The following is a 15,342-nucleotide window of genomic DNA, read 5'->3' as shown; positions in this document are numbered from 1 at the left end:
TGCTCCTGGGCACCTCCTGCTACCTCTGTCTGAAATGCTTCGCTTTGCCTAATTCACACCTATTCTTCAGTCTCACTTAAATGTTACTTCCTTGGGCAAGCCTTCCCTCGGAGTCAGGCTCCCAGAGCATCATGAAACTTAGTTGAAAGTTTACATTTATGATCAAATAAGGAGCTTCTCCTATGACAGAAGCCAGTTAAGCAGATTTGGGATTCCTAGGAAGCACTTATGCTGAGGTTCAAGTGTCCCTAATACATAAGGACATTTGTAACACTGAACTAAATATTTTATGATTGATCTGGATTTGCTCTGACTTCAGAAATAAGTTGCAATATTATTGGGATGGGAAAGGTTTTAAAGGTAATCTAAACTTTTGGACTAATAACTTCGGTCCAAATGTCCGCAGAAACAAAGGTCTGATATTTCTCCAACAGCTCTCTGATCTTGCTGAGCCCTCTGGGTGGACTTGTCTGCATTTCAGTTTGTGTTTACCTGGAAGCAGACCTGAATAAGGATGCTAGTGCAGGTAGATTATTTGGTTGGAAGCAGCAGTGAGGGGGTGGGTAGAGTGAGACAGGGGATGAAGAAATGATGATAGGAAGCAGTTTCTGGTGTGGGCAACCCTAGCTGAGGAACCAAGTAGAATGAGCCTGAGAACTGTCCCTCTGAGGACGGGAACCCTTGTCAGCTGACTCTTGCCCCCTTTGATTGAGCGTCAATACATGGGAGTATTAACCCCCATGCTCCTGAGGGGCTTCTGGGGCTCTGGAGAAAGCTCTGAGGCAGAAGAGCACGGTGTGGGACCTGCTTGAAGTGGGGCTTGTCAGGCTGCCTATCACCGTCCACCGCAGCTGAGCTGAAATCAGAGGTGGCCCAAGGGGGGTGACTCAGGCCTGAGTCCATCAGGAGGGCGAAGAGCATCTTTCAAATGAAACTCCATAGACCACTGAACATCTGGTGACATAACATACAATTTCCAGTGCAATTTCATAGAAAGTTTTTTTTATTAGTGAAATATTCCATTGCATTAAGGGTAGAAATAAACAAGGTCAAGGATCACATGAAAGGAACCAGCAGTATAACTACATTCTGGTCAGCATTCTCTTTAATAGCCACAAGCAATTAACCCTAGTGATAATACCCAGAGGGCCAAGGATGGTGGTCACCTTTTACAGAACTCTTATCTTGAGCAACCGAAATAAAAAATTAGCTTCTCTTAAGTAAAAACCCCGATAAAGGTTAGTTGTGTAGTACTTGGTCTGCCTGACCATTAGTGAGCTTTCTAGAATAAAGTCTAGTGGGAAAAGCCTGGAGCTGAAAGTGGCAAAGCCCATTTCCTGTCCTGTGTTCAACTCCTAAGTTTCCCTGAGAGAAGTGAGGTAACCTCTCTCTGTTTGGTTTCTCCCTAAATTGAGTATCATAGTACAGGACACCGTATTCTTTGATTGTGACAATCACAAAGCTTTTGGGGACCTTTCTAGGATAATGGCTCCACAAAAATGAGGATGAGGAACTGTTTGTTATTTCAACCTCAAACCAAATGGGTACATTCATTCTTCTTAACCAATCTATAATCTTGACTGCAGTGTATGGGTTTGCCACAGAGTTTTCAGAAGTAAAATATCAAATGTGATTTTTAAGCCAAGTAACTATTAAGAATCATATGAAAATATTATGCTTTTGGCCTCCCTGACTGTGTGGGATTCAATCAAAAGGTGTGCATCATTAACTGTAATGTTATCACTCATAGTGTTTAAAAATTTCCTCCTCACAGATGATTATATTCTGGTAAGAGGATGAATCAATGGGTATGCACTGACTTATCAGTTTTATTAATGTGAATAAATGGGTGCATAACAGAATAAGATGTGCCAATTATCTAGTTAAATATTGATAAATTTTAAAAAATCTAGATATTTGGCATTATTGAAGACAAAATATCTTCAATTTAGCTTCTCACATTTCGGTGATTTGGGGTATCTATAGGTTCTATCTTAATTTATAGAGAAATTGAGAGTTTAATGAACTGCCCCTTCAAAAAGGGAAACATTACAAATTGCTTTAGTGTAGAGAATAGGAAAATTGGGGCAAGGAAACAAAATGATTTATTACCTCCATACAGGGATCAGAAGTTGCATTTGTGAAATCTGTGGCTTTTTTTCCTTCATTTGCTTACACTGAAATCCAGTTTTAAACAAAAAGTCCTGCAGAATGATTCAGTTGTTAAGAAATTATCTGTGCACTTTGCCATATTAACTGTACAGGTTTCTCAATCAAAAATGAATAGTGAACGTTGAGAATCAAAGGAACTGCCCTTAAATGTGCTTGAATTCTGTGACAGCTGATGGTTCCCAATCCTGACTTAGGTTACACTGAAAGCCAAGAGGTCTTCTGCAGAGAGGTGGCTCTGCTTCTGGTCCCAAGGGACCTTTCTTAAAGGCACTTCCTGTGCAATATTTTCAAACACCATCACTCTGTCAGCAAAATGATTGTCACAGGAAGTGTAGGGCACATCTTTCTCTATTCAGTGAGTGATAGTGAGCCACAAAACATCAGAAGGAACTGAATCTGAGAAAAGAACAACTTTTCTTAAAAACAATTTCAAAGTTACCAAGAAGACTGCCCTAGAAGAAATGTCTCTTTAGTGTAGTCAGACTTCCTGAAATTTAAGTGTAACTTAGGCTGTGGATAGATGGATTTCCTATATTTATAAATCATTTTACAAATAATCACTCAATAGTATTATAATTAATTGATAAAGTCATATTTGGCAAGGGCGATTGGGGAAAAAAATCAGTTACTGATTACATTCTCCCAGAAACATCTTTCTAAATCAAGATCATTTTGACTAAAAAAATAACAAACTACCCACAAATGTCATAACTGGCATTCTATTCTATATGAAATATCTGTACTTGTCCTCACCAACATCATTTATGCGTTCTCTCAATTCACAAAAGTACAAGTCAAAAATCCTCAGGTGCTTGTCACTATCAACTCATGGGTACCACCTCCACAAACCCCTTCCCTGCTTGATTCCTACCCTGTATGAAAGCTGTCTGAATTATTTTCCTGGAGGAATTATGAACTGAAGATTAGCAAGAAATGCAATATGCACCTTTTCAAACGAGGAAATTAGATGCATCTGAATGGTATTGAATGAGGCTTACCATTTTACCCTGCATCCCAAACTCTTAACTTACTTCTGTTTTGTGGATGAAATGAATGGAGGAATACAACATCAAATAGTATTTATGTATTTTGAGCACAAAGTTTGGTGAATGAAGAGTAGTGAATAAGGTTAGACCAAGTAGCATTAACAAGTGATGCACAGACATTATAACCACGACAGTGGTCACAAAATTCTGGAGCTACCAGCACCCAACAACAAAAAAATTACTATACCGGAGTTTATTAAATACTTGCTAGACACATGAAAAACAAAACAATTTGTCAGGGACCACAGGATCCTAACAGCCAACCAGGTCAGCCTGTTCTTGAACCTCTGCCAGAAGGCGCTCACCACACGCAGGCACGGGGTTTCCACCCTCCTCTCACACCCGCTGACAAGCCTGTGAGGATGCAGACAGTTGCCCCACTGTTGTGGTCCAGGTCACGACAGCTCGCACGCTTCCTTCCCCAAGCGCAGCCCATGGTTAGGTTAGGTTCGTATGAGGGGTGCTCTTTCGTCTGCAGTTCCCTGAGACCAGGTGAGAGAGAACAGTGAGGTTAGGAGATCACGTGACCAACTTCTCCCCAGATGTGGGAAGTGGAGAGAGGGGTGCAAGGAGGGGAAAGTGATGGGAAGACTGTCATCCCAATCACCTTCTCTTCTCTTGGCCTGCTTCCTCTTGCTCTTTCTTTAACATTCAGCCCTGATCCTCTCCAGGAGGCCTGCTCTGACACCCCTACCCTGACACTGGACCAGTACCCTTCTCCTTGTGTTGACCTGGACCATAATCCTCATCACACCCTATTGAATCTGTCTCCTTCAGTTGGAGGCCCATCAGAGAACAATGTCTCAGAGGGGATGGGTGCCCAGTAATGCTTGCTTGTTGAATATGTGAAGACGGCTAATTGTAGGAACAGTCATAATATTTACGTGGGCTTTCATCTGTGCCTATGAAAATCTCAGTGACAGTACAATCCATCTTACAGTGACTGTAAGATCAGTCCATAGATAGAAATGGAAAAATCGTTGCCTCATACCTGATTCACGCTAACGTGATGGGCATGGGTTGAAAGGCATACTGGAAGCATGCAGAACACAGGGAAGTCTGAGCTTATATGATTTAGATGGTTTCAACCTATTTCATTTCCTACTTCACGTTTGCCTCAGACACGTAATGGAGGCAGTGAAGAGAGGAAAAAAAAAAAAAAAGGCTTTGTTGCAAACAGAGAGGCTGGTGAGAATTTAAGAAGGGCTCATTGAAGGTGTTAAGACCCCTGGGTTGGCCTGCTGGTCACTTAGGGAAGCCAATCTAACCACTTATCCCACCCATTTGGGGCTGTTCCCACCCCTCCAGGAGAGGAACTACTCCCCTGTGCCCATCATTTATTATGCAATGACGACTCAGTGGTAGGTATCTTCTGATAAACCAGGGATTCTTTCCAAGCAGATCTCTGGCTGCCTTGCTCTATAATTATGGAGCTATTTTGTCATATAACTAATATTTATTGAGCTCTTACTAAATGCTTACACTGGGCCAAGTGCTTTATGTTTAAAATATCATCAAATCCTCACAAAAAACTCCTAAGCGAGGCTCAATTATCATCCCACTTTACAGATAGAGAAACCAAGGCACAGTTTCTGGGGTCACACAGCTATTAAGTGGTCAAACTGGGATTTGAACCTGGGCAGTCTGACACCAAAGCCCGGGTGCTTAGCTGTTTTATATTCTTCCTCTTTTTTTTCAGGTTATTTTCAAAGACATAATGCGTTCTCCCAGGGGTTCCATTCCCACCAAGAAAGCCTGAAATACTGAAAGATACCATTCTATCACCCCTCCACCTGTGACACACTTCCCTTGCCTCTCATTTGGCCCAGCAGTAATATAACCATGAAATCACTGTGCCCAGCATAAAACCTCAGAATCCACCCTAATAAGCCAGCTGACAGCCAGCCCTTCCATGAAGCACAGCTGAAGTCCTCAGGGAATGTTATTCGGTAAAGGAGACATTGCTCCAGCCACTGCTCACCTCATCCATGGATCCCCGTCCTCTGCACGCAAGCCAGGTGAAGATCAGACCAAAGAACACACCCAGCGCCATGATAATGTAGGGTATGTTGGTGATAATCAGAGTAGTGTTAATCACAGACTTCAGTCGACTTGCAGTCTCTTTATCAATGAGAACACTCTGGGGGGAGGGGCAAGAAAACAGTATTCCCTTGATTACTAAATATCCAGGGTGTAAAGTTTTTTGCTCTTTCTTCCAAACCATTAAACACAATTTGGGTATGTCCTCCTGTTCGAAAACCAGAGATACTGAAAATCCTTTTATAAGTTAGAATAACCAGAGGGGGCACTTATTCATTGACGTCTCTTTTCTCCTGAAGACATGTTTTACTCAAAATTGGTGGGAAAAGGAAGGGGGAAAGTATTCAGAAATACTGAGATAATATCAGCTTTTCTTTTGTATCAGACAACTCCATGTCACCCTTCAAAATCCAACTCAGCATAACTTCCTTCCAGAAGTCTCCTTTGGCCCGGTTCAAGGCCCCTTTTCTGCGCTTCCATCTCACATTCTAAAATCTTCCATCACTGTCTCCACATTCTGCATTATAACTGTCTGTTTACTTGTTTGTCTCCTCCTGACTGTGAGGTTCCTGAAGGCAAGACTTTTATTTCAGTCAACTAAACACTGGGTATAGCGCCTGAAATACAGGAGGTGCTCAATTAATGTCACTTGATTAGATGAATGAATGAATGAATGAATGCAATATTCCAACAAGGGCATGTGGAAAGCATCATTTCTCTCTTGGTTGGATCTATACTGATCGGGACCAGAGGTCTAGACAGAAAGTGTTCAGGGAAGTCTTGAGGCTAACCAGAATTCCAGATAACTAAGGGCAAAAGTATTATCACCTTAAACTGTGAGGCATCTGAAGAGCTTAATTCTATAAAAATTATTAGCAACAACTGGGACTTGGGACTTAATTTAGGCTCAATTTGCAGATGAAGGCCCATCATGGTCAGAGTCTCCTCCTCTGGAAAAAAAGGGGTGGGAGAGCAGTCTCCAAGGTCACTTCCAGGTCTAATGTTTTCCTTTTCTAGAGAAGAGAAAAGTCAAGTTCTTCTGGGAGGGAGTAAAAGCACGAGGTTTCACTCCATCATTCCCTGGACTCAATCTAGTCTTTAACAAAAAGTCAAAGCAGAAGTTAAGGTGGAGGGGACTTCAAATATGGTGCAACAATGAACGTAAGCTGGCAGAACAGGGCCCTTCCACACTTTCAAAAAGCCCTCCTTCCATGGCTCTCCCCACAAACAATAACCGTAATGACCCAGGAGCAACTGCAAATAGGTCCTATAAATGGTAAATATTGCCTGAATTCTTCCTATGAAACAATAAAAGCCTTGTCTTAGAACTGTAATCACAAACCCTTCAAAAGTTTATCAGTGTGGCTACCAGTACAATGCTAAGTTGAAAAACGATATAAAACTGTATCTATTGTATGGTCTCAACTGTGTAATATCAAGACCAGAAAAATGCTGAGGCAACATAAGCAGATGTCAATTGCACTTTTCTCTGAGGGATGGGCTTGCTTATCAAGCAGTTCACTTTTTAAATACTATTTTTAATTTCCCGAGTTCTATAAAGGGCACGTTACTTTTACAAAATGTGAAACATCAAATTATTTTTTACAAAGTTGTTTTGGAAAAAAAATTTTTACAACATATTGTTGAGGAAAATAAAGCAAGTTAAAAACAATTTATCAGGGGCTTCCCTGGTGGCGCAGTGATTGAAAATCTGCCTGCCGACGCAGGGGACACGGGTTCGAGCCCTGGTCTGGGAAGATCCCACATGCCGCGGAGCAACTAGGCCTGTGAGCCACAACTACTGAGCCTGCGCGTCTGGAGCTTGTGCTCCACAAGAAGAGAGGCCGCGACAGTGAGAGGCCCGCGCACCGCAATGAAGAGTGGCCCCCACTTGCCGCAACTAGAAAAAGCCCTCGCACAGAAACGAAGACCCAACACAGCCAAAAATAAATAAATAAATAAATAATAATTAAAAAGCAAAAACAAAACAAAACAAAACAATTTATCAGGGGCTTCCCTGGTGGCTCAGTGGTTAAGAATCCGCCTGCCAGTGCAGGGGACACAGGTTCGAGCCCTGGTCCGGGAAGATCCTACATGCCGGCGGAGCAACTAACCCATGCGCCACAACTACTGAGCCTGTGCTCTGAAGGCCGTGAGCCACAACTACTGAGCCTGCGTGCCACAACTACTGAAGCCCACGCGCCTAGAGCCTGTGCTCCACAACAAGAGAAGCCACCGCAAGGAGAAGCCCGCGCACCGCAACAAAGAGTAGTCCCCGCTCACTGCAACTAGAGAAAGCCCGCGCAGCAACGAAGACCCAACGCAGCCAAAAATAAACTAATTAATTAATTAAAAAAAAAAAAAAACTTATCAGTCTGGCTCAGGTTTTGTGAGAAGTCATTTGAATTTTCCCTTTTCTTGCTAATCTTTGTTACTAAATCTTCTACAAAGAACAAATATTTTTAGGGAAGAGAGAAAAATCATAAAACTTTAAAAACTGCTGCTGTTAACAATGGAAGCCAGCGGATCATGAATTTGAGGGGGACAATTCTGCAATTTTCCCCTCAAAACTGGGTGAAAGAGAGAAGGGAAATTGAGGAGATATAACTACAGTAAATGTGATATGTGATTCAGAAAAGAATTTATCACAGGTGTCTTAAATAGTGGATGTTTTATGAGCTTTCAGAATATGCTTTACAAAACTTCAATTTATGCCTAACAATTAGGGATAATATTTCTGTGGGTACACTGTGAAAGAAATATTTCTAAAGAGAAACTCCTTTTGTTTGAACTAAGACAGGAAGCAGAAAGTAGAAAAGACTCTGTGCTATGATGAAGGATAAGGCAACCACGTATCACTGCAATTAATGGGCATGTATCACATTTTATTTAATCATTTCTCAACCACCTCACGCTCTTTTTTACTCTCTTTATCTCCTCAACTAATGAACGGTAAACTAATTACCTCTGCATTTTGTTTCTTACATAACCAGCTTCCCAGAAAGAAGTTTCACCCAAATAACGTTCTTGACAAGGGAAATTTCTTTCTGTTGTTTTCAAATCTCAGACACAGGAAGATTCATGTAAACATATAAACAGAAATTTTCTGAGGACAAACAGGTTTTAAAAAATCACCTTTGCCCCTTTCTCACATCTTAAATTACACATAGCTACAGCAGCAGAAGTAGGAAGTTCCCCAAGCTTCCACAGGTAAAATGTACCCGTGGCTCCCCTCCATGACTTACCTCATTGATATACATCACTGGGAAAACCAGGGTTCTAATATTTCCCGTTTCACTACAAACACAAAAAAAGAGACTATTTTTAGACATCCTCATAATGATGGCACACTGGCCTGGTGAGACAAGTTTATATGAAAATACCAGCCCAGTTATTTCATTAAATTACCTGGAATTTATGCAGACCTCTTATTATATTTGCAAACACATAATAATCAGCAGTTAGATCACAAACAGTCTAGCAATTCAAAGTGTTGCATATTTATGTAAAGTGTTTTTAACCAAAACACAAGATGCCAAAAGTAAATTCATCAAAATGATTACTATACTCCCAAGAGTTACTGGAGGGGAGGTTCCAGCAGAACAATACTGTCATTTCTCAGAATGTTTTATAATCAGGCTAATCAGTATTGTCTTTACAAGAGCCTGGAGCAATCACTTACTGAGCATTTACTATGCACCAGCTCTGTACCAGGTGTCTTGGGAACATTATCTCACTTAATTCTCATGGTAGTCCCATGCAGTAGGTATTACTGTCCCAGGTTTAAGACCAGGAGATGGTGGCTCAGAGTAATTTGCCCAGGACCACCACAAGGAAGTGGTGGAGCTAGGATTGGAATTCCACTCTGATTCTAAGGCTCTAGATTGTAACTACTAAATTATACGCCCTCAGAAATACACACACAAAATGCATCCTTACAAATCACATTTGCTTCCTAGAAATATCCCTAACACATGTGCTTAAACCTGGCAAATTTTATGGGGGGAGCCAACCAAGTTTGAATGATAGACAGGCAGACAGAAAGATTTGATAAATATAGATATATTATAGATATGTATTACAGTTTTGCATTCTGTTTTTTCATTCAACATTGAATGAAATCATTTTCTCAATTTCCACTGAAAAGTCTGAGCAGATTATACTCAAGAATCCTAATTAAGTAGATAGAGTGTGGGTACACTGGACTCCAGAGAGTATTTAACCATCCACAGGAGGGCTTGTGGCTGGCCTGGGTGGGAGCAGTGGAAAGAAAGGGAGGGGAGGGAGGCAGCCAGAGTCCTGGTGAGGGAAAGCAGAGTGGATAAGAGCAGACTCTGTGTCTCAGTTTCCTCGTCTGTAAAACGGGGTAATACAGGGTTATTGTGAGGAAGAAATGAGTTAATGTATGTAAACTACTTAGAATAATGGCTGACCCATGGAAAGCATTCTATAAGTGTTTGGTTAAATAAAATAAGTAAATTCCAAGACCGAGGCTGCCCATGACAATGTTGATCGTGCCTCATCCCTGAAGGGCAGTGTGAACAGACTTAGAAGTGGGCTGTACCCCTCTCGACATCAACCCCACCAGAAAGTCAATGTAGCAAAACCACCCTCTGCCTCTGCAGAAACAAGCAAAACTTACATAAAGTCATCTAATTTTTTGACATAAACGTTGATTTGGAACCTCTTGGCTGCTCTCAGGATGATTCCAGTCAACTGTGAATCAGAGAAGTAGAAAGAAGACATTAGGATTTATTAAAACCACACACACAGTTTTTGTCAATAGAGCACCATTTCTGTGTGGTTCTGATAAACAGGGCGGCCACTGCCACATTTGCTAGGCAGAGTGGGACAAGGGAAAACTGTTCCCCAGGCCAGAATGAGAACTGTGGATTGTGTTAGGTGCCTGGTAGACCAATGTTTCTCACACTTTACTATGCATGCGAGTCCTTGGGCACCTTATTAAAATGCAGATTCTGATTTGGTAGGTCTGGGGTGGGGCCTGAGATTGGGCAGGATGCTGTCACTCTGAATAGCAAAGCCCTAGAGGACCCGGGCAGGAAGGAGATCCAGCAGATACCCTTGTCGGGTCTGGGTATCCAGGCGGAGGGCCAGAGTGCTACAAGGAGGACGTGGTCACAGCCAGAGAATGGTGCCCACGTATGGCCAGGCCCACCCAACAGAGCCCGGAGGACAGACGCAGTATTGTCCACCCATGGCCACACCACCTTTTGCACCAAGCAGGTGGGGCTGTGCCTCACCCTGGTGACAAGCGGTTTGGCTACTGAAAGGGAACTGACTGATGGCTAAGAGAGAAAAGGGAGAAAACCACACCTGACCTTATTCACAAAACGATAAGAGCACCGATTTCTCAAATATAAATGCAATGAGTGTAGCTAAGAGTGAAATGCCCATAAGTTGCTGTACTCAAAGAATGTGCTGGCTCTTCTGTGACTGTCCCATGCATGTGTTCAAAATCCCAAGAATGAAGATATCTCACCTTTAATTCAGTCCCTACAGTAAAAGGTTCTCACATTGTGAAATGATATTCACAGCCTTTCAACATGGTTTTCAGGTTTCCTCCTCTATGAATATGGGATTAGAGAATGTATATATTTGATGCTTTTTAAATTAATGATGTCATATAATAACTCTCAAAAGCACCTGTATAAAGAGTTTTGCCAAAAGTGACTGAAGCTAATATATACACATTTAAATTTCAACCAAAACCTTCCTGGCAGCGAGTAAACAGAGGAATGTCTTCACCCTGCTGATCTGTGGCCCAGTGAGAGGAATGTGTGTATGTTCAGGTCCGGTCTTTTGGCAACAGAAGACTGACCAGGTTACCTGGGTCCGATTCCAGTTGTTTCCAATGATGGGACTTTCACTGTTGCTTTTTTGTTAAAGTGGGTTTGCCGATATTTCTGTGTATTAGCTCCATACAACTCAGCCTTCTAATTACAGGGCTATGACACTCTGCATCACATCACACTGAGCTGAGCTCCCTCCACTTGAATATGTGAACAAAAGGAAGACAATACACTTCTCAAGAGTACCCAGGGCTAAGCTGGTGAACACCGTATAGACAGAATAAAATGTATGTTTTTCAACCAAGAAGACGTGTGTACTCACAGGATTAATGTCCACAAATGTCTCATGATATTCCTTATTTGGGTGCATCCCTTCTATGGCAGAAACAAACTTCTCATCTGCTTGGTAGAAGTGTGGGAAAGACATAATGATAGGTGCACCTGCATTTTGAGGAAAACAGAAATGAATGGTGAGGTTCTTAAAAGTCTAAGATGAATATAAAGTTCCTGACCACAAATCCAGTTCCTCAGTGGGGGGAAAGCTATACACAGAAAAGTTGGGTCGGGGAGAGGGGCAGGCTAAAAGTATATTCTACATCTCCTAGCTTGGGATTTATACTTCATCTGCTGACATCTCATTTACCCCTACATTATTTTATATCATAATATGATAATGAAGTCCTGGCTAAATCATTTATTCTTCAACAAACATTTGCTGAACCTATAATAGACAAATGCTTTACACACATTAATTTAATTAACGCTCCCAGCAGTCCTATGAAGTTAGAACTATTTCCTTCCTTTTGCATTTGAGGAAAGGGAGGTTCAGAGAAGTTATAAAATTTCCCCAAGACATCCAGCTTTCAGGCGATGGAGGCAGAATTCTGATCGAATAAGGGACGGCTCATTTTAAAGCACTTGTTTCAACTGTAATTCTCTACCAGTAAATGGACTTTTTTCCCCCTTATTTTTCTGCTTTTCGGTTTATGTTTTACCCAAAATAGGCACCTTGCGGCATCTTAGTTCCCCGACCAGGGATTGAACCCTGGCCCTCAGCTGTGAACGCGCGGAGCCCTAACCACTGGACCGCCAGGGAATTCCCAACGCAGAATTTTTTTAAGACTTTGCCTGGTCCCCCCATCTGCAGTCTCTGACTAGATCAAGGTCTGCCCACAGGAAGACACTGTGTTTTTTTTTCCTTCCTTTTTAAAAAAAAAATATTTCCTATTCATTTTAAGGAACAAATAGAGAAGCAAGTTATTAAAGGAAACCTATTCTATTGATAGATTTTGCTCTTGAAAAGAGGAGAGGGACTCAATAACTGCTGCCAGGAAAATACATTTTGGGAGAAAGTAGCTTAACGGCAAGTAGTTTAAGTCTGCTCACATATCCTCCAGCCCACGGCTCAGACACCTCACTTGTCACACACATAGTTCTGCGCTCTGTTGCTACACAGTTTCACAAAGACACGATTTCCTTCTTTGTGACCTACACTGACCTTTATTTATTTATTTTTTTTGCCACACCATGTGGCTTGTGGGATCTTAGCTCCCTGACCAGGGATCGAACCCAGGCCCTCAGCAGTGAGTGGGCAGAGTCCTAACCACTGGACCACCAGGGAATTTCCTACACTGACCTTTAAAATGTATTTTTAAAGATCTGTTAAGGACTTAATAAAGCCAGACACTGTCCTGAGTGTTTTACATACATTATCTCTAACCTTCACACAACCCTCCAAGGAAGTTATAATCACCCCCATTTTACAGATGAGAAAACTGCTGTCTGGAACCCTCCTTCAGCAACGTGGCCAATTTGCTAACAAACAGAATTCAATCCCAGATCCCCCTGACTCCAGAACGCTCACTCATCCCACTAGCCAGAATGTTCCCCTGGGGAATGCAAAACACTTGAGGATAGTCCTGAAGGGTAATATTTCAGTCCGCAATTGGGAACACAGGACAGGCAAGAGGAAAAGGATTATAGCAAGAGGTATGACTGTTGCAAAGTAGAATCCTTCTGTTGGTTCTGACGTCAACTTCTTGAGGAAGCAGACTGTTAACAAAACAACAAGAAAAATGTGTCTACATGTGTGCCTTGAGCCACAGAAACAGGGGTTGAGCGGGCAGGTGCCATTTCAGGACCATCCCCCAGTGAGCCAGCAGGAGAGGTCTGATCTCTAGGTCAGGGGTGTGTGTTCCCCAGAACAGTGGTTCCCAATCTCGCAGGTACCACCTTCATGAGAATCACCTGAAGCTCATTAAAACTACAGATACGGGGGTGCTAGCAGGTGCGCCCTGGGACAGATGTTTTTAATGATTCTCCAGATAGTTCCGATGCAAAGCCAGGCTTGGGAGCCATGACCCCATCAGACAAGGAAAGGGAGGGTTATCCTAAAAGGAGATTTTCAAACCAAATGGACCAAGGGGGCAAAAGTTAGCACATTATTCAGGAAAAAAGTACAACTTTAATCAAGAGAAAGGAGTTACAAAGTTTCTCAAGAGAAACTTTAAACAAGAATTGTAGCCTAAGAAAGATCACAGTACAAGTATGAGAAGACCCTAAGTTCTAGCAGGAATTTGCTCAGAGGTAAGGATTTTATAAAAATCCTGTTCCTTCTCTGAGCCCTGGTTTCCACAATTATGAAAAGAGGCTACTGGCTGTCTATCTAGCAAGGCTATTGTGAATATTATGCAGCATATGATTGCAAAAACTAGTCCTCGTGATGAAAAAAAATGCTTCTGTCAGCTGCACCCCTGATCATTCCACCTCATTCACGGAAAGGAGCAGATTAGCTCAGACATTAAGAAACCCTGGCCCTGGATTGGTTTCAAGAAAAAAAAAAACAAACTCTTAAACTATTGCCCAGAAAAAACATAACATGGCAATCTAGGAATAAAAATCATTACAGGAAAGCCAATGCTTTTTTTAAAAAAAAAAAAAACTATGCTATAGCCATGTTACAAAACTTTTTTTTTTAATTGCAGTTGATTTACAATGCTGTGTTCGTTTCTGGTGTACAGCAAAGTGATTCAGTTATATATATATATATATATATATATATATATATATATATATATATATATTCTTTTTCAGATTCTCTTCCTTTATAAGTTATTACAAGATATTGAATATAGTTCCCTGTGCTACACAGTAGGACCTTGTTCTATTTTATTTTATATATAGTAATTTGTATCTGCTAATCCCAAACTCCTAATTTATACCCTCTGCTTTCCCCCTTGGTAACCATAAGTCTGTTTTCTATGTCTGTGAGTCTGTTTCTGACAAAACGTTATTCTTGAAAGGTCAAAATCGCTCTTTCTATTGGGCTGACAACATTCTTTGTTGAAGAACACCAATCCTGCATCCAGACCCCCCTGCCCACGTCCCCTCTCTGAGTTCTTACCGTTCTTGCAGACGCTGACATTCAAAACTCCTGAGCCCAGGCAGTTTCCTTTAGGTATACAGAAGCCCGCGTTGTCTGAGGTATTGGCTAATATTTCTGCAGGCACCTTATACCTCAAGGCAGGCAGTCCCTGTACGCTCTCAAAGTCACTGAAAGTTATATATACTGACCTGTTAGGAAGTAAGAATAAAAAGTCAAGGTGAGCTCCCATCAGCACGATCTGCCCGTATCAGTGAGTTAGCCAGCCGTTCTTGGGTATAACGTGGCTAAAAGCTTACAGGATAAGTGGAAAACAAAGAGGCAAAAGAAAGCTTGAAAGGAGCTCAACCCATTCAATGCGTAATAAAGTAGGAGACAGATTATAATGAAAGATGTTTAAGAGGCAGCAGCTATGCTAACATCTTAACAAGGCTTAGAAAAAAACATAATGTGTGGTAGAAAATCAAGAAAATGAGTTAGAATGGATATTTGTGCTGAAAGAAAGGAGTCGTCTAGACTAGCATGGACACATGCCAGTATGCGTGAAGCAGAAGCAAAGCAAAGGAAGACAGGGTGAGGCAGAGGCAAAGCAAAAGCAGAAGAGGTGGCAAAGGGTGTGGCCCGGTAGATTCTGAAGGCCTGGAAGAGTGCCCCATTAGACAGATCCTTGGTTAGAATATATATTTTGATACCCATTTCCCCCAAACAAAAATAGTTTCCATATTTTGCCTAGGTCACTTATTTCAACGGTGTTCAACATCATTCTGCCTTCAGTGGTTACAGAGTTTCAAACAGTGTCCCTTATGATACTAACCACCCTTCTATTTGCACAGCACCTGAGTGACAGCCAAGGCACTTTTCACATACACTGTGGTAACTGATCCTTCAGCCC

At 41.7% G+C, this 15,342-nt stretch overlaps 1 protein-coding gene across 1 annotated transcript in view; it reads right to left on the bottom strand.

Annotated features, from left to right (window-relative positions):
- Window positions 1-985: 985 nt before the first annotated feature.
- Window positions 986-15,342, bottom strand: part of SCARB2 (scavenger receptor class B member 2) — a 76,244-nt gene continuing 61,887 nt past the window's right edge. Inside the window, exons 7-12 of the mRNA XM_059922820.1 lie at window positions 14,472-14,641; window positions 11,391-11,509; window positions 9,901-9,974; window positions 8,504-8,555; window positions 5,200-5,358; window positions 986-3,700 (exon numbers count right to left, since the gene is read on the bottom strand). Of these exons, the coding sequence (XP_059778803.1) occupies window positions 3,662-3,700; window positions 5,200-5,358; window positions 8,504-8,555; window positions 9,901-9,974; window positions 11,391-11,509; window positions 14,472-14,641 (613 nt within the window). The 3' untranslated portion in view covers window positions 986-3,661. The remainder of the gene's footprint in view (window positions 3,701-5,199; window positions 5,359-8,503; window positions 8,556-9,900; window positions 9,975-11,390; window positions 11,510-14,471; window positions 14,642-15,342) is intronic.

This window comes from Balaenoptera ricei, chromosome 5 (genome assembly GCF_028023285.1).
Source record: "Balaenoptera ricei isolate mBalRic1 chromosome 5, mBalRic1.hap2, whole genome shotgun sequence".
In the NCBI taxonomy this organism is placed as follows: domain Eukaryota; kingdom Metazoa; phylum Chordata; class Mammalia; order Artiodactyla; family Balaenopteridae; genus Balaenoptera; species Balaenoptera ricei.
Note: the sequence above shows the minus strand (reverse complement) of the source record. Positions and strands in the feature narration are given on the sequence as shown.